Genomic DNA, 18,538 nt, shown 5'->3' on the forward strand with positions numbered 1-18,538 from the left:
GATAAATGTATACTGGTTAAAAGGGATTAGACTGGTTACAGGTGTGTGATGTGATTAGACTAGGGTCTAGAGGCAGTAACAGTTTCGGTCTGTCTATAAATTTAGAGTAGGCCTGATTAAACCTGCCTTTTAATCAGCTTCAAAAATCTACAAAGATCATTCTGAATGGCCTTTTTCATATCGAAAGTACAAAGAGAGCTTGATGTTTTCCCTCTTAACTGATTGTTTTGGATAACAACTTCCGACAGCACGCTGCTAATTCATTCTGCTTAAAACAGGCGCTTGAGCTGGGTTGACATTTTACACAGTCTCTGGGGATTCTAGTTGACATTTTAAAGGGCTTCTAAGCATTTTATAATACCCTAAAATCTGGTTTTAATAAGCCATTCTGCTGAAATTGTTAACATAAGGAATCACCTTTTACTGTTTGGCGCTAGATCAGGGGGATATGGGGACATCTTTTTCTGATTAGATATACAGTAGTTGGAGTAAAATGTGCAAATTCATTACAGATCCTGTAGAGGTGACAGACAACATAGCTGACTCCAAACTCTATACTGTGTTGCTGCCAGATAGAGGAAGAAACTATGTTTGAAGGCAGTAAGAGATGTGGTTTCTTTTCCTTTCCAGCATCACGTTTAATTTTTTTTTAACCTTCCTCCTCTGCAATAGAGAGGGATGCCCTGATATCCTTTTTCTTGACAGAAACGTTACAAAGGTCTTTCCTCAATTGCAAAAGGCCAGTCTTTTGAAGTCAGCAGGGAGCTCTCTGGTGAAGGGTGAGCAACTAGAAACCTACAGATCAACCAGGTGTTTGGGTCTCTTTGTGAAAAGCCACAATTATTATATATATTTTTAAGCAGTGCGGCTACACACTGGGGTCGCAGAGCAGCACTGTCGCTGAGAGCGGCTTAGATGGGGTTGCCACTGAGCCGGGGTCATTTTTCTAGTGAAATGAGAGGAGTGCCCTTCGCTGCACTAGAATTCTCTAAGGATTATGTTTGACACTATGGTATTATGTTTTAAGCATAAAAAATTAGATACACAGATTTGTCACTAAATTCATCTGTGCATACGTTTGTCATCCATCTGTTCATTGCAACTTGAAGTTGTGGAGATTAGGTTTTTTATTAAATTGTTAAGAAATCTGTTAAAAAAAACTGGTCTGCTGGATCCCCTTAAATTTTAATAATTTATTCCTTAGATATGTTTTTAAATATATATAAATTAATTTTAGAAATAGATCTACAATATACATACGGAGATTTATTAAAGGTAACATAGGAAGTTACCTCCCAAATCTCTACTCCACTAATGCAGGTGTCCATATCAGCGGTTTTCAACCTGGTGTCTGCAGACTATTTCTAAGGTTTCCAAAGGGGTCAACACCTTCGTTTGAAATGTTTTAGGGGTCTGCAAATGAAAAAAGGTTGAAAACCATGGGTCTATATCAATCCAAAAAAAAAAAAAAATCAGCCTGAGGCAGACACACAGCATCTAAAATTTCAGCCTGGATGTTTAAAGTTTTGCAGAGTTATAAGCAACTAAAAACAGCATCTTAACTCTATGTGGTATTACAACTCTACCTGTACTATATATGTGTGTTTGTATGGATGTACACTCTGAGCCTGGGGGGAGGCTTAGCTCATGGGGGAAGGGATAGCTCAGTGGTTTGAGCATTGGCCTCCTAAACCCAGGGTTGTGAGTTCAATCCTTGAAGGGTGCTTTTAGGGAACTGAGGTCTGGGGATTGGTCCTCCTTAGAGCAGGGGGTTGGACTAGATGACCTCCTGAGGTCTCTTCCAACCCTGATATTCGGTGATCTGTGCATGCAGATCTTTGCAGATGACCACTGATATCATCAGGGCGCCATGTGGGTGCAGCAATGTGTGCGCACAGATCCCAAAGCAGGATTGGAGCTATATGCAGTGTTGACAATTCTTGCAATTTTATCATGAGTCTCACGATATCTAGTAATTTTTCTTCGAGCCCTAACTACCATGTTCATAAGATTGTGAGAAGCCTAGCTATCATTTTTTTTTAAAAAGTAACTTCTGCTCTTCATGGTTATAGAGAAAAACTTGAGAATGTGACCCAGGCACACACAAAAGGCACAAAAACCAGAAGTCACATAAAAACCACCCAATTTTTTTTAAAAAATCTCATGATTTTTGACTTTTTGCTTGGGATTGGCAGTAATGTGTGTGGGTATTTATATACACATATAAAATAAAATCAGCCTTGCAAAACGTATGATGAAAATATTCTGTCCAAGCAAAAAATGTACTTACCTAACTTTATTGTGTTGATTGATGACAGTAGCCTTGATCATGCTATGTGACCTGTGCAGGCAGACCCCTGAATCTGCACATACTTACATGGGCATAAAGATCTGGGTCTCATTCTTTATCTATGTACATTTGACAGACACACTCTAGAATATGAACAATTCATACTGAGACCCGTGGCAGCGTGCCAAATTTTGCATATTAGTAAGTAAGCAAATGAAAACGATAAATAGAAAATCAAGGATACTTCATCACAAAATCTGCTTTTTATTTATTTTGACAAGCATAGTTGAGTTTTAATTATTTATGATACTTCAAAACACACCAGTAAATGATCTTTAGTATATTTTGTAAAAACAATAAAGTCACAGTAATAGGAGGTATCACTGCAGGAGGCAGCTATTAAATATTTGCTAGGAAGAGAGGTGAGGCTGCCAGGATTTTTGCGCTATTGAGATTGTAGCTTGCAAGGGGGAAAATAATGAATGACATTTATGTATAAATATTACAAATTGAGATATAGATGAAAATGTCAGTACCTATGGCCCTGGGCCTACAAAAATTTATGTATGTGCTTAACTTTATGCACGGAGGTCTGCCTTCCCAGATCCGATTGGAGAATTGGGGCTACTGGCATCAGTCAACACAGTTAAAGATGGTTTAAGTAAATTTTGTGTGTGGACAAAACATTTTCATCAGAATTTTACAAGGCTGATTTTATTGGATATATTCATTTAAATACATATACAGCACTATAGCGCCAATCCTGCATTGTCAGAGAATTCAGTGTATGCAGCTAAACACAGGCATAAGTCTTTGCAGGATGAAGGCTGACGTTCATTATTCTGTTATGTTTTTCTATGATCCATTTATTCCCAAAACTAACAGTGGTAACTATGGGTTATTCAGAATATTATTTTAGTTTGTGATATATACCGCATATATTACGTCTATGCTTGTATATTTACATATTTATTGTTTTTGCAAATACAAGATACTTAATGGGAGGGGGGGAGAACTTATATATAACTATTAGTCATTTCATATGTAGAGCATTAGGAGTCAGATATAAGTGCAAATGATCACCAGTAATTACATGTGGCAATGCCAAGCTGAAGGTGAGATTTGTACATATCCTTCCTAACAAATGTTTTTTGATCTTTGACCTCTTCAATTCTTTGTCCATATGCACATTTACCACTAAACTCACATGCACATGCTTTCACTTCACTCATCAGAGAGTCTGAAATAGCCTGTGGTGCCTTCTCTTCTTGATATTTAACATACTTTAAGAAAAAAGTCTTTTAGATTTTCAGCTTTATTATTTATTAATGAAAACTGTTTGCCAGCATAAACTATTATTTTTAAACCAGTAGGTGCTAAAATGGTGTTTATGGCCTGCGGGTTCTAGATTCACTTAGCGTTACTTTGTGACTTCCTCAGATTTTAGAGAAGCCAGTATACTGAAGAAGGGATAAATCCTGAAAATGGATCCACATCTTGGCACCCTAGAACCCTATTTGCAGGGTCTGGCCCTAACTCTCAAATGTGTAACACCAACAATTTTAGGCCCTAACTACATTACCACACAGGCTTCCCCTGGGTCAGCTGCATGGGTGGACCAGGTTCTGGCAGTTCCCAGCTGTTTATCACTGTGTCAGCTAACCTGATCAGGATTTGGCAGTCAGTGGGAAAGAAGTAGCTATTGAATGTCAGTGTCAGTTTTTACAGTCAGTTTCCTGGCTATAACCACTAGGAAATGGCTTTTCTCTTCAGGAGACCACCAAGCTGCTTTCCATGCTCTTCCATGCATTGGCAGTAAAAGGGTACACGATTGACTCCACACTAATTGTACTAAGGCATGACTTTTCGTTGCTCCATTCAGAGTAGACATTTTTCCATAGGTCGATTACCATTAGATGTGAGGTAGGATCAGTATTCTGTACTCAGCCTATTAGTCTTTCATTACAGAAACTCATACTGGAGTTTGCAATGAAGCTTCAACAAAGCAGAGCACCGAGAAAACTGATATCAGCCAGTGGGCTCTGTCTTCCCAAGGGCACTTTCCTGAAAGAATCAGACTGTTTTCTTCATAAGGAAGAGAGAACTGTGCTTTTTTATATTGAAAAGACAGTTTTGGGAGCACAGTGAGCTAAGAACACTATGAGTAATAGCATGAGCTAAGTACAGAATGAGTAACAAAGAAGGAAAGTACTGTAAGTCAAATACGACATTCTGAACCCATTATGTTGAGAAATTATGCAGACTTGTTTCCAGTAGGAAAATGGACTATTTTCCAACCAGTTTTTCCTTCTGGGGCATATATTTCACAGTCTGGGCCATCGATGTTGCCTGGAATGGATCTTGTCCTGAAGCAATCCTAAAGTTCATTGAATAATTTCCAAAGAATTTTTTATTCCGGGTATCTTGCTGCATTTTTTCAGGCATCAGCTATTTGTTTTTTTGTTTTTGTTTTTTTTAATTTTCACTTTATACATTTCATGGGACATTTTTAAATAAAATATTCATTTTTCTACTATTCACCCAGCATATACACAGCAGCACAGAGCGAAAGTTAATGATCATCCCAGTGAAGCAGGAATATTTTAATTTATACAGTAGTTATCAAAATATTGTATATTAATGCTCTGTCTCCAACTGCTAATTTGTCACATGGGAACAAATCTTTTGCTCCTCAGGAGTCTTTTTAATAATACCTTGTACCAGTGGTTCTCAACCCGGTGTATGTGTATCCCTGGGGGTACGTAGAGGTCTTCCAGGGGTACATCAGCTGATCTAGATATTTGCCTAGTTTACAACAGACTACATAAAAAGCACCAGCCAAGTCAGTACAAACTAAAATTTCATACAATGACTTGTTTATACTGCTCTGTATACTATACACTGAACTGTAAGTAAAATATTTATATTCCAATTGATTTATTTTATAATGATACGGTGAAAATGAGAAAGTCAGCAATTTTTTAATGTGTGCTGTGACACTTTAGTATTTTTGTGTCTGATTGTGTAAGCAAGTAGTTTTTAAGCAAGGTGTAACTTGGGGGTACGGAAGACAAATCAGACTCCTGAAAGGGGAACACTAGTCTGGAAAGGTTCAGAGCCACTGCCTTTTACTTAAATAGGATCTTTCATCCCAAAGAACCAGACTCTAGCTTGGTACTTTATGGGATTATATGGGAACTACTCCTCTCGTCACTGAAATTCTACCTCAGAAGCAGTTGCACCAGGCTTGAATGGGAGCAATCTAGGGCCCTAGTCACACCACAACATGAGGGTCCCTGTGCCACAGCCCCACATCATAACCCTGACCCCAAATGGTGTGCTGATGGCAGGGAGCTTCCTTCCCAGATAGGGAAAGGCAAAGGCATGGCCCTTTCTTCTCACTCATCCCACTTCACCCCAGGAGTAGCAGCAGGTGTCTGTTCTGGCCCCAGAGAGGCAGAGGTAGAAGCAGGGGAGCCCTCTCAAACCTATTTCTGTAACGGGTGAGCCAGGCCCACTGCATTCTTCACCTCCTGCTATATACAGAGTCCTTCCCACTGTAGAGGGTTTTGGAGTTAACACCTCACCGGGGGGGATGCACTGGACAATTCATCTCTCTCAGAGCTATTCTTTCAGACTCTCTGAAGACTCAGGCAGAATTCAGCACATTGGTTACGCTCAGTTCATGTTTTCAAGCTTTTTGTTATAACTATGAGAGCTAGAAAGATACTTGTTTTAAAAAAATGAAAGCTTAGACTTTGATGTAAGCCTGACCTTAGGAACCAAGGCCCCAGCATGCCTATATTTTAATCCAGCCCAGGGTGGAATGCAGCAGCTAGTTCGTAGCACACAGGAACATTAGAACAGGAAGTGAAGATGAGTACCATGCTTAAATGAAACTACAGAGGAACAGAGGCAGACTAGAATCTAAACAGGCGAATGGGACTTTGCCCAAGCCATTGAGATTCGCAGCCTACTTTTACAAAGTGTCAGGGAGCTTTAATAATTACTATGTAGCAGCAGTGTCCATCAAATATTGACTCAAAAAGGAAAGAATGCCACGTACAAAGCTACCTGCATCACATGGGCATACCCTGGAGGTTTACCTGCCAAATAAAAACTAGCTGTGACCCTCCTTATCTAAAAGCGCTGTTTCACAGCCCAAAGCCACAGGACCGGGGGTATCTTGTTCTTAATGACCTGCTTATTTGTCCTTCTCTGAATGGGAAAGGGGAAGGGTTCTCATTTCTCATTCTTCTTGTGACAGGATCTCGCTGGAAAGCTATGACAAACCTAGAGAAGCAGCCATACTATGAGGAGCAGGCCCGACTCAGCAAGCAACATCTGGAGAAATACCCAGACTATAAATACAAGCCCAGGCCGAAGCGCACCTGTCTTGTGGATGGCAAAAAATTGCGGATCGGCGAGTACAAGGCAATCATGCGCAACAGGCGACAAGAGATGAGGCAGTATTTTAATGTTGGGTATGGGCCTGTCATATCTTTTATTTCAGTAGAAATTGTTTTTCTGGGGTTGTCCTTGTTTCAGAGCTGTAAATGTCATATTTTATTACGAGGTAAATAATGTTTTGCAAACTATGACGGAGAACTCTCACCTCTCGTGAGCACCTCCTGTCGGCTAAATGTGAATCTGCACTCGCTCTGTCGGCTCCCGGTGCCCCCTGTCAGCTGTTAACCTCATCAGGTGGGTTTTTAGTGGCCCAGCCCTCCAGCCAGGTCACACACTGTCAATATGCGAAGAAACAAACAAACCCCTTTCGGTGTATCAAAACTCCAGCAGGGCCTTTCACTATGCTCTGGTTGGTATTTGCAGCCCTGCCTTCGGGGCTCAATTCTTGGCCCTTCTGGGCTAGCTTTAAGTCTGTCCATAGCCTGGTATAGAGCAGTGCCCCCAGCACTTTCTCCCTGGAGACTCTGTTCTCAGTGGTTCTGTGGTATCCCAGCTGTCCAGCCAGGTTACTTCTTAATTCCAGTCCCCTTCTGGGGGAAATAAAGTTCAACATATGGTTGGCCTACTTCATGGTCTTCAGCCCATCACTGGGCCTATTTAAATCCCCAGCCCCTTTCTTAGGCTTTTAATGCAGAGTCTTATTTTCTCCTTGGGGCTTAGGCTGCTTCTCCGGTGGCCGGGGAATCTAGGCCCACCGACTGCTCTGGGTCCCAACCCAGGGACCCTACAAATAGTAGCCATGTGCTGCTTCCTTTAACTCTGGTGCTGCTACTGTTCCCTGGGCCACTTCCCATGTAACCCCTTCCTCTTCACCCTTATCTCAGGGGTCTCTGTCTTTTCCCTGCTTAAGCACAGTCTCTCGCAGGCCTCTTTACCAATGGAGTTTTGCAGCCTTCCAATCCTTCTTCCCCCTTCTGGTCCCAGCCAGCCACTGACCTGCTCAGCCCCTGCAGCTCCTTTTATCTGAGCCTGCTATACTCTGATTGGCTGCTTCCCTGCGGCATTTCTAGGCAGGCCTGGAGGACCCACATTCACTGCTCCTTTTCCTAGGGTGGGGTGTGGCAGGACTGCAAGACCTCCAGCAGGGGGCCTCAAAGGGCCTGATACACCCCATCACACTAACATAATATGAAGCTCATCTTTAAAGGCCATGTGGTCCATATAACTGTGACCTGGAAGTCAGGAGATCTGTTCATGGCTCTGCTATTTAATTTTGGCCAGCTGGGCTTCAGTTTCCATATCTGTAATATGGAGATAATGATACTTGCCCATCTTGACCACATCTTTGGATGAAATGCACCACATATGTGCTAAGTATTACTCATTATGGTGTTTTACAGAATCTATATAAGTTAATCTGTTAGTGTCTATAGCTCCCAAGGCCAGAAACACTAGCTCACATTCAAGGTGTTCAGCAAGCCGTCGGCTAAAACATTTTTCAGCAATGCTATTGAAGACCTGAATGCCCATGGCAGGTTGAGCCTTGCTAGTAAGGTCAGTGAGGATATAGGCATAAAACATCCTCAACCAGTTCACACTAGTCACATGTGATGAGATTACTTCAGTCCAAGGGCATTAGCGGTGCCAGAGAGTCTTTTGCTCTGTGGTAAGCTGAATGCTAGTGAGGGGTTCAAATCTCAAGAGGATTGGTTCAGAGAAACATCCAAAGGTTTGTATGTTTGTCAAGACTTAGTTCTCTGCTTTTTCATCTAGAAACCTGCCTGGAAGGGTCTTTCTGCAACTACTGTTTGGTTTTGGCTACAGATAGGTGAGAAGTATTGCAAGGACAGACGTTCTTGTGATATTTCCACAGCTGGTCCAGGAAACACAGAGCTACACAAAAAAATTATTGTTTTTCTTTAAAAAAAAAAAAAAGTCAACTAGCCTTAGAAAAATTGGAATCTGGGCTCTGTTTCCCTTTTGGGGTGAAAAAGGAATGCTATTTTTTATTGTACCAGAACCAGGTCACCTGTCTCTAGTTAATGGGTATGAATAGCAGTAAAGGGGAAAATAGCTGCCCAGTTACCGTTAAGTGTCCTTAGACGGTGTTTTGAACAGCTACAGTGTACATTGTTATAATAAGCAGCTCAACAGAGAAATTTGAGCTGCTTAACCCTGTGGTGCTGGCAGGTTCAGTGATCCCACTAGTAAGCACTGAAACAAACATAGGGAAGTCAGCCAACATTCAGCATCAAGAGATTAGAAAAAAGAGGAGGGAGGGTCTTTCTGAGAAAGATAGGTGGCAACAGAGCCCCCCAAATACCGCTTATCTCGCTGACATGCATGGCTTTACATTTTTTTTAACTAATCTTGCAATGTTTTTATTATTATTTAACTTTCCAGATGAATCTGACAAGTACCCTATCTGAAAACAAGACATTTTGGAGATAGTTTGTCTAGAATTTAGAGCAGGGACTGGGGGAAGGTGGGGGTGAAATCTAGGTTCCACTGAAGTCAATGGTAAAACTCCAAAAAAATGGTAAAAAAAATCAGTATTTGATCCTGGAAGTCAGATTCTGTTCCTGGCTTTGCTCCTGATTCACTGCAGGACCTGGTGCAAGTCATTAGGGCCAGATTTTTAAACAATTTAGGCACCAAAATAAATTGCCAGATTTTCAAGAGTTTTGAAAGTCTGTCTGCAAGTGTCACAATAGTTGGGACTTGGCTCTCTTGAAAATCTGACCCCTAATCTCTGTCAGCCTTGTCATCTCTAAAAGGGGACTAAAAATGCTTACCTTACAGGACCATCATGAACCGTAATACATCAATGGCTATAAAGAGCTTTGAGATCCTCTGATGGAAGCAGGGCCAGCTCCAGGGTTTTTGCCGCCCTAAGCGGCGGGGGGGGGGGGGGGAAAGCTGTGATTGGCGGCACTTCTGCCGCCGCTTCATTCTTCAGCGGCAATTCAGCAGCAGGTCCTTCCCTCCAAGAGGGACTGAGGGACCCGCCGCCGAAGAGCCGGAGATGCTGCCCCTTCCCGTTGGCTGCCCCAAGCACCTGCTTGCTGTGCTGGTGCCTGGAGCCGGCCCTGGATGGAAGGCACTATAGGAGTGGCAGATATTATTTTTCAGTTATGAAATGCAAGCAACATTACAGAAGAACTGTGAAACTCAACAAACGTTTGGCCTATGAGAGGCACCATTTGAGTGCAAAGTGTTCCCATTATTACATATTAAAAGCCATTTAAAAACACTGAATAAGGCTAGTTGCAGAACTGCTAACGCTAGGTCTTTCTGTTGAATTAAGAGTAAAAGCAAAAGATGTTCTCCCTATTTACAGGCTAAGCCCTTAGTTGAGGCAACTATATTGTTTTGAAAATAAGAAGTGATGCTCGCAGGTTAGCAGGCTTCCCTAGGACAGCAACAAGCAAGTATATTAAAAATGTGGCAAATAATTCCAAATAAATGTTCAGTTGCTTGGGACTGCTTAGTCTTTCGGGATCGCTGTGCTGTGCAAGGTTTACTGGGCAGTCAGTGAACAGTCAGGCTCAGGAACAGGGGACGGTTTCATTCTTAATTAAAAATGTTCATCTCAAGAGATTTCACCCTGTCTCCTGTGGCAAGGCTTTTCAGTACAGATGGACACACCACTGATGACATTACAATATGCAGCATGTACTGAAGGGTATTACTGCAATGGAATTACTTCATGCAGCAAGGAAACAAAAGGAGCATGAATTTTAAACCTCTAGGCTTGTTAGGACCCTGGAGCTTCTCAGGGAAATAAACTCTGGTACAACACAGCTAGTGTTCTACATGAAAAAGGAATTTTGATGGCCTGAAATAATTCTGCTTTCATTATCTTGTACATGTTTCCAAGGCTTAAATGTCCTATAGAGGATTTTTATCAAACACTGATGTTGCTCTATTTATTTTAAAACAATGTATGTCTAAGTCTGGCTTTTCCTAGTTTTATCTGCCATCCCTGAGAGGATCTACTTTTTACCAATATCCCTCACTGTTCCAGGGAGTTGTCCATACCTATCAATGATCCCTCTTCTCCTCACCCACCTCTCTGTGGACATTGCATAAGCCAACTCCAAGGTTACATGGAGGTCTTGGGGATCACCCAGGCTCCCATGTGGGTCCCAGAAGACCTTGTGCCCCTCCCTACAAGCCATCAGGTTTCTAAATAAACTCCACATTCCTAGCCTATGTTAGGCTTTCAAATGGAAGCCTGGTCCTTTTCCCCGTGCCACAAACAGACTCCCTCAGGAACTCCCTCCACCCACCACCTCTCTCCTGACACCAAAACCTTGCTGTTTGTTTTTGGCCCTAGTTGCACTCTGCAACTTTTGGGGGGGAGAAGGGGGGCGGGTCTTTTTTAATCATTGGACCATGGGTGGCAGGATGTTTGTCATTGGCTGTGTGCTCGTAGACATCCCATTCCCCCAGTAAGGAACCTTGAGCCTTAGGCAACCTCCAAAGTTCAGATACAGATCAAACGTGTCCAGAGTTTGGTGGTGTTTGAATCAGTGATTTGGTTCAGGCCCCTAACATTAGTCATAGGATCAAGTGTCAAAGCTTGGAAGATTATGGGTGGGAGGTGTCTGGTGTGGACCATCGAGGGACCCACTCCACCAAACCCAATAATGATAGTCCTTGTGACTTTATAGCCTGTAATGCTATAGGAATAGGAACTCTCTTTGCTCCTGCTCGTATTTAAATCCCCTTTTATTTTTCAACAACAGGCAACAAGCACAGATTCCTATCGCCACCGCCGGTGTCGTCTACCCAGGAGCCATCGCGATGGCAGGAATGCCCTCCCCCCATCTGCCATCAGAGCACTCGAGTGTGTCCAGCAGCCCGGAACCCGGGATGCCTGTCATCCAGAGCACTTACGGCATCAAAGGCGAGGAGCCGCACATCAAAGAGGAGATGCAGGCCAATGACATCAATGGAGAAATCTACGACGAGTACGATGAAGAAGAGGACGACCCTGATGTGGACTACGGCAGTGACAGTGAAAATCACATTGCAGGACAAGCCAACTGATAAGGGTCCAAATATTGTGTGACCTTACAGGACTTCAAGGAAAAAAAAAAAAGCCCCACCTGGTTTATCCTTACCAGTGGCCAAGCACATTAACTTTCTCATACACTGACTGTTACTTTAACTGTTAGTCTTAACTAGTTGGGACATCAGCTGACTAATAGACATCAGCCTGCATTTAAAAAAAAAAGGCCCAGAAGAAAGAAAACAACGACGATAACAACAACAAAAGAATGAAATAAGCTATGGGTAAAATAATGCCAGTAATTCAGCTGCTATACCCAAGCACTGAAGTCTTACCCGTCGACCTTTTATTATTATTTTTTTTTCCAAATAAACTTTATGGCTGTTTGTTCTACAATGTTCTAGAAATTCTCACTCAGGTACACAGTGCCAACAAGTGGCTTGTGAATGTGTTTTGTTGTTTTGTGCTACAGTTTAAAGAGAAGTAAATTTTTTTTTTTTTGGTAATGCACCTGACAGGAAAAAAAAAAAAGACAATTCCTTTTACCCCTCTGCCTCCTCCTCCTCCTTTTCCCTTCTCCTTTGAATATTTAGGGTTGGAGGCACGCATGTGTGTGTATGGTGGGGAAGGGAGTTGGGAGTCTGTTTCTGTAAACCCCAACAAGTAATTATTTCCTTTCTAGAGAGGACTTCTCTTCATCAGTTGCACACCACACTGAGTCTTTGAGCAAGTGCCAAATTTGTACTAAAGCGCTGAACTAGTTCAATTTTATTTTTCCGGTTGGTCGCTTTTGTTTCTTGTTCTGTCTTAAGTTAGGACAGTGTTATGTCTTAGACAATCCCTTGAAGAACCTAATATACCAGCAGCTGGTGAGATTAGACTTTGTTTTCTTTTCTTTTGTTTTTTTAAAGGAAACTGTAGGTGCCGTTCTCAGGTGAAAGTGAGAGAGACATAAAAAAATTTAGAGAAAAATATTTTATGATCTTGGATTTTTGTGTGTGCGTGTTTATGGTACTAATAAGAATAATATTGGACCATTGTGAGCAAAAACCATATTCAGGATGAAATCCCACATCCTCCAAACAACTTGGTCTGTAAGGAGCCTTTGCTTTTAATTTACACTTCAAATGGCAACATAAAAAATGTCCAGAACAGACCCTTGTTTAGAACAGGGCAGGCAAACTGGAAGTACTAACCTCTAGAACGAGCCAAAATGGATGAATCTGGTGCTAATCCATAAGGCAGATCTTGGCTGAGACGCTGCTCTCTCTACCCACTTGGAAAACCCACAGGCGTCAGTGGGATGTTTGTGCAAGGAGAAAGAACAAAATAACAATGAAGCAATTCTCCCATCCACAGTGGGCAGCAAAATTTGACGTATAGCACACAAATCCTGAGCCTTTGAAGTTCCAAAAGGGTTGGAGACCAGGAAAATAAATACATTCCCTCAAGCTGTAACAGATATTGGTAAGGTTGTTCTGTGCCTCAGTCATCTCACCTGTAAATTCTGTCCTGTTTACACATGGGCATGCACATTTGAGACAATGGAGCTGCACACATATAACCCTGGGCAGAATTTAGCCCATTGTATTTTCAGCGATCTAACTGACAATTCTGCTTTGTTTCAAAGAAAGAAGTAAACATAGTGACACGAAGCATTTTTTGGTGCCTGACTCTGATCCTTCTCTAAAAAGAGTGCGCCCAGTTTCATGTGGTAAAACAGCAGGCAGCAGCATTACCTAACCTTAACAGGAAAAGGATACCTCTGATTTCCAATGCAGCTCTGTCCTAGGAAGCGCGGTCTTATGTTACAGAGAAAAGCTTTCCATTGAGGCACAGTTTGTGAATGTAGGGCGCCATCCTACAGATCCTTGCTCACATCACTAGTCCTTACTCACAGGAAGACGCTCAGTATCAGCATCACTGGAACTCCTCGTGTGAGTAAGGACTACATGCATTAGCATTTGCAGGATCCAGGCCACAGTACTCACCAGTAGATTCAGGGCCCTGACCCTGAAGCCAGTTAAATTTTAGACCTGGAGCAGTCAGGCCTCACAGATCCAATTGCAGGATCATGGCCTTACTTTGCCTGAAGACATACCACTTGAAGTGTAAAGCTCCTTCTGAAGACCTTGTGCAAAGCAAATGACAAACAAACAAATGCCATTTAAGAGTTAGACAATACTCCAATGAATGGTTTGGATGTGTGATAGCTTCACCCCCATGCCATCTTTTTTTCTCCCTTCCTTTTCTTTAGTTTCCCTTTTTGATTTCCACCTCCGCATCAAAAATTCTTTTCAGTTTTTCTCGCTTTCAGAAGACTTGCTCTGGGGTTATGCTTGGAGTAGCTGATCACATCCTCCATGTCAGAGGGTTTCTTTGGTTTTGTTTGTATTTGATGACTGTATTTTTTTTTTCATTTGAACTGCCTCTTCTTGCTAGTGTTGTAATGGTAATTATAATAATAATAATAATAATGGTCAGCTGTTCCCAGATTAGTAAATTATGTATAATTTATTTCCCTTTTTTCTACCTTATTTTATTCTGTTCTGATTTGGCAGTGCAGCAAATGAAGCTGTTAAGATATTTAAAATTGCTGCCCAACCCTGCTTTTTTATATAGACATATAAAAAACTCACTTCTTCCCATGCTCACCCCATTCTTAGTTCTTCATTTTAATTTTGGCCCCCGTCATGACAACTTCTGATGTTTATTATGATGGAGTGAATTAATGGAAGTGTTGTTTTCAATCTTAATTAACTTCTGCTCTCTCATCACTCATTTTAGTTATTTAATTACACCAGTCATCTAGAGCCAATTTTTTTAAGCACTCTGTTTGGATAAGAAGAAAAAATAGACAATTGTTTTTATATCATTATTATGTACAATGTGAAAACAGATATTTGCTTTTTTTTTTAATTTGTTCCCTGTCTTTGTGAACAAATTATTTCTGACTCTTGTGGATTCACCTCACATTTGCTGGTTGCTTGATTTCCACCATGTTTTATAGAGATGCTCTGGTTTAATTATGTGACTTCGGGCTACGAGAATACTTTGTTTTAGCTCCAGGTAGGTGCCACCAAGGCAGGCATGGTTGGAGCAAATCTTAAATATACATGGTAAAATTCTGGCCTCATTGAAGTCACTGGGAGTTTTGCCTTAGACATCAGTGGGACTAGCATTTCACCCAAAAAAACTATGAGCTTGATACTCAAGGCCTCACTCATGGGAGTAGCCCTGTTTAAGCCAATGGGCCTAGGAGCACTTGTGGGTGAGTAAGGGCTGCAGGACTAAGCCCTCGTCTTCATAATGGGTGATGTGACCGAATTCCTTTTGGGGGAGGGGTGGGAGAGGGGGCTGTGCTTTACATTCTGTGTTGTCTTTGCCTGAGACTCAGAACGAATGCTAAAAAAGAAAAAAAAAAATGCTGACTTTATTGCAAACCAACCTATACCTGAGAGACTACGGTAGGACCTGGGGCTTGGGTCAAAGCTGGGTAGCTTGTTACAGACCCTGCATTTCAATGCTGAAACCGATCCAGCCCAACAAAGCACTTAAGCATGTGCTTAAGTACTTTGCTGGATCAGAGCGCCCATATGTCCTATAGTATTAAAACACCCATGTTTGAAATAGAGGCCCTATTTTATTGATTTAAAAAAACGACAACAGGTATCTATAAAAGAAGTTCTTGTCTTGTTTCTTTCTTTTCCTGGGTTTTGTGTCCTTATGACACTGAGAAAAACCAGGTTAGAAGAGATTAGGATAGTATTAACCTAAAAGAGCACAAAAAGCCTAGCGTATATGTGGGCCTAGCTCGCCTCTTTCCTGGGAATCTATATAATGATGATCTTCTTGTTAGAATTTTTGTGTTGGTCGCACGTTTCGTTTCCTCTGAAATCAGGGCAGTTTCTTACTCCAATGTGATTCAAACTTCTCAGAGAGTAATACCAGCAGTGGGGAAAAGAGGGTCAAAAGAAAAAAAATTGAGGGACTGACTGGTAAGCTCAATGAAATAACACATAATTCTTTCTGAATTTATTCATGCCTTATATTAGTAAAATAGGATTTTTAAGTGCATTTAACATCTTTATTTAACCGTTCCGCTATATTAATCAGGCCCCCAGAAAAGAACACTAGCTACTATTATAGAATTTAATTAGTTTTGTAACCAAATCCTCTTATTACAAATGCATATGGAAGAAATTCTTTCTGCACAGACATTATTTCAAAGATTTGGTTTCTGCAGTAGACTCTTTCTTTAATTAAATCATTTTTTTTAGAAAGTAAATTGTCTTTAACCTTTTTACAGCACATTTTCAAAGCTTTTTCTTTTTTAATCCAAAGAGATGAGCTGCTGTTGTCACTGAAGAAGACTCTGACATTACGTTTGTAACATCAAAAATAATTACACACAGTGGAAACTTAGACCTCACTTAGCAAGAATTCAACTGCTAAAATTAATCGCAACTGCATAATATAGCATACGTTTAAGGGCATGGTTTATCATATATGAAATATTTTGTCTGCCCACTTCTTGATAGAATCTTCCATTTTGCAAGGAAATGTATGTACCATAATTCATTAGATGTGGATCCAAGTGTATCCTCAATTCACAGGGCATGGGATGGATGTTTAGTTTGGTTAATATTTACATTTTCTTCAACTTTATCTTAACTTGTCAGTTTCCCAGATTGAAGAACATGTCAAGTTTGTTTTTTCTACTGACTGATTTCTCTACTCCCCAGTGTTTTTTGTCACTGGTTTGCTGAAACAGTATTTATATAGCTCCATTGGCTCTAAAGCTCTTACTCCTTCTAACATTTTGGATTTTACAAGTGAAAAGAAAAATAGAAAAGAAAATAGAGACAATCAAATGCCTGGAGCTTAAAACAAAGTATGTGCAACCTACCATCTCACTTGAAATTTAATAAAATAAATAATTATGTAAATATAACATAGAGTTATAGATTTATATTTTGTTCATAACACATAGTGTAATATAAGTTGTATATTTTCATGTTTTGGTTTTATGTTATCATTCATGCCACAATAAATAAAAAAATCAGGAGTTGATGTACTCTTTAAAAAAATAAGATGTGGGTTGCCACCATGCTGGGTTTTTTTGCATTCCCCTTTTTTCAGTATTATTGCCCTACAAGGCACCAATAAAAACAGCAAATGTGTTCTTTACTTAAACTGTGTTTCTGTTTCCCACTTCTTACAGCCGAGGGGTGCTGTTTAGTTTTATCAGACGAATAAAACAAGATACAAAAAATGTAAATCCAGATTTCAAGTACTCAAAAATTCAAGGTTGTACAAATCCCAGGGGCCAAAATCTTTCCTGGTGTAATGCCAGTGAAATGTCAGGAGAAAAATTTGGACCCAGAGATTTTATTCAGGCCACATGCAGACAGGAACGATTTCCAAAGTACAGATCTGGATCTAGATACTGGCCGCTGTGTATGTGCGGCTGCTTGGATCCGAGTTTTGGTTCAAGCCCAACTCTAAACAATACATTGATTTAGTTTTGCTAATTTATAAGTATAGCTATTAGGTTCAGGAATTCAAAACAAATTCAGGGAAATGCTTGATAATCCACAAAGATAAATAAGTACTCAATCAATAACCCTATTCACAGTTAACCTGGATTTTAGGGCATATTGACTAACCGCTCATTCAGTTTCCACAGTAACGTGGCAGAAAGTGAGGCAAAATCAGTGCAAGCTTCCCACCATCTCCATCTTCCCCCCAAAAGAAAACTGCCAAAAGCAAAGTACAAATTCAGGTGGCTGCAGTGTGTGTGTGCCCCTATACAATTCAAAAGCCACTCATAACAATGAGACAGGATGCTTGGGAAAATGGGGAGCAGCATATAGCCATTAAAGGATGTGATCCCGCAAATCCTTACGCCTCTGAGGTGCTCCATCAAAGGCCTCCTTGTGTGAGTAAGCAGTTGTAGGGTTGAGCCTGAACTTGCTGAATCAATATCCAAGCCACAATATGTAGCTCTGATTTTTGCAAGCTGGGAGGCTCTTTCTGTAGGTAACTTAGCACTTTCAACTCTCACTAACTTCATTAGGATGGGAGGGCCCTCAGCATGTAAAAATGAGGGACTGGGAACAGCTTTAACAAAGCAGGGCTGCCTGACACTAGTCTCCACGCCAGTGCTTATGAGCAGTAGACAACAGAAACATACATCTTGCAACATGACACAGTCGTCAACAACAAAAAGAAAGAGGCAGTGGCTACACACCAAGAAGTGTCGGGGTCTCGTTTGCTAGGAAAAGTACTGGACTTCATAGGGGCACAACACACACAAACAGTAGCCCATTCATCAGTCACACAGTGTGTATCACAGAAGTGCACCTTATGTGTACAGTACACAAAAGTCACACCAAGAGCAGTCCCCCAAGACTCCCCTCTAACACAACACATGGCATCATGGACAGCTAATATTGCAGATTAGTTGTGCTCTGTCTTTTCCATGTCATGGCCCCTAAATTACTGCTTGTTCAGCCTCCAGGCCCAACTAGCTTGCTGCAACCTTTTACACAGGTGATTCTACTGACCTCATGGCAAGCGTTATAACTGCTAATCCCAATCCCACACACCTCACTGAACAGAAGGCTGGCATTTGTCATCTGTACCGTCGCAGCTCAACTATCGGGGGGCAGAGGGGCATGACTTTTTTATGGATAGGCTGGTGTATAGCAAAATCCAAGCTTTGACCTATAATGGCTGGAAAGGGGGAGTGTGTGAGAGAGCGACAAATTGAAAACAAGAACTATCCAATTTGTAATCAAACTCTAAGGTTAAGCTTT

The 18,538-nt window shown here is 41.1% G+C and overlaps 1 protein-coding gene across 39 annotated transcripts in view; it reads left to right on the forward strand.

The window, feature by feature from the left end:
• SOX5 (SRY-box transcription factor 5) overlaps positions 1-11,983 on the forward strand; it is an 807,001-nt gene extending 795,018 nt beyond the window's left edge. For all 39 annotated transcript variants that reach the window (XM_065568283.1, XM_065568279.1, XM_065568369.1 and 36 more), the window contains 2 exons: positions 6,558-6,774; positions 11,452-11,983. In XM_065568283.1, coding sequence (XP_065424355.1) covers positions 6,558-6,774; positions 11,452-11,755 — 521 coding nt within the window. In that variant the 3' untranslated portion in view covers positions 11,756-11,983. The remainder of the gene's footprint in view (positions 1-6,557; positions 6,775-11,451) is intronic.
• Positions 11,984-18,538: the final 6,555 nt, after the last annotated feature.

Source organism: Chrysemys picta, chromosome 1 (assembly GCF_011386835.1).
Source record: "Chrysemys picta bellii isolate R12L10 chromosome 1, ASM1138683v2, whole genome shotgun sequence".
NCBI lineage: Eukaryota > Metazoa > Chordata > Testudines > Emydidae > Chrysemys > Chrysemys picta.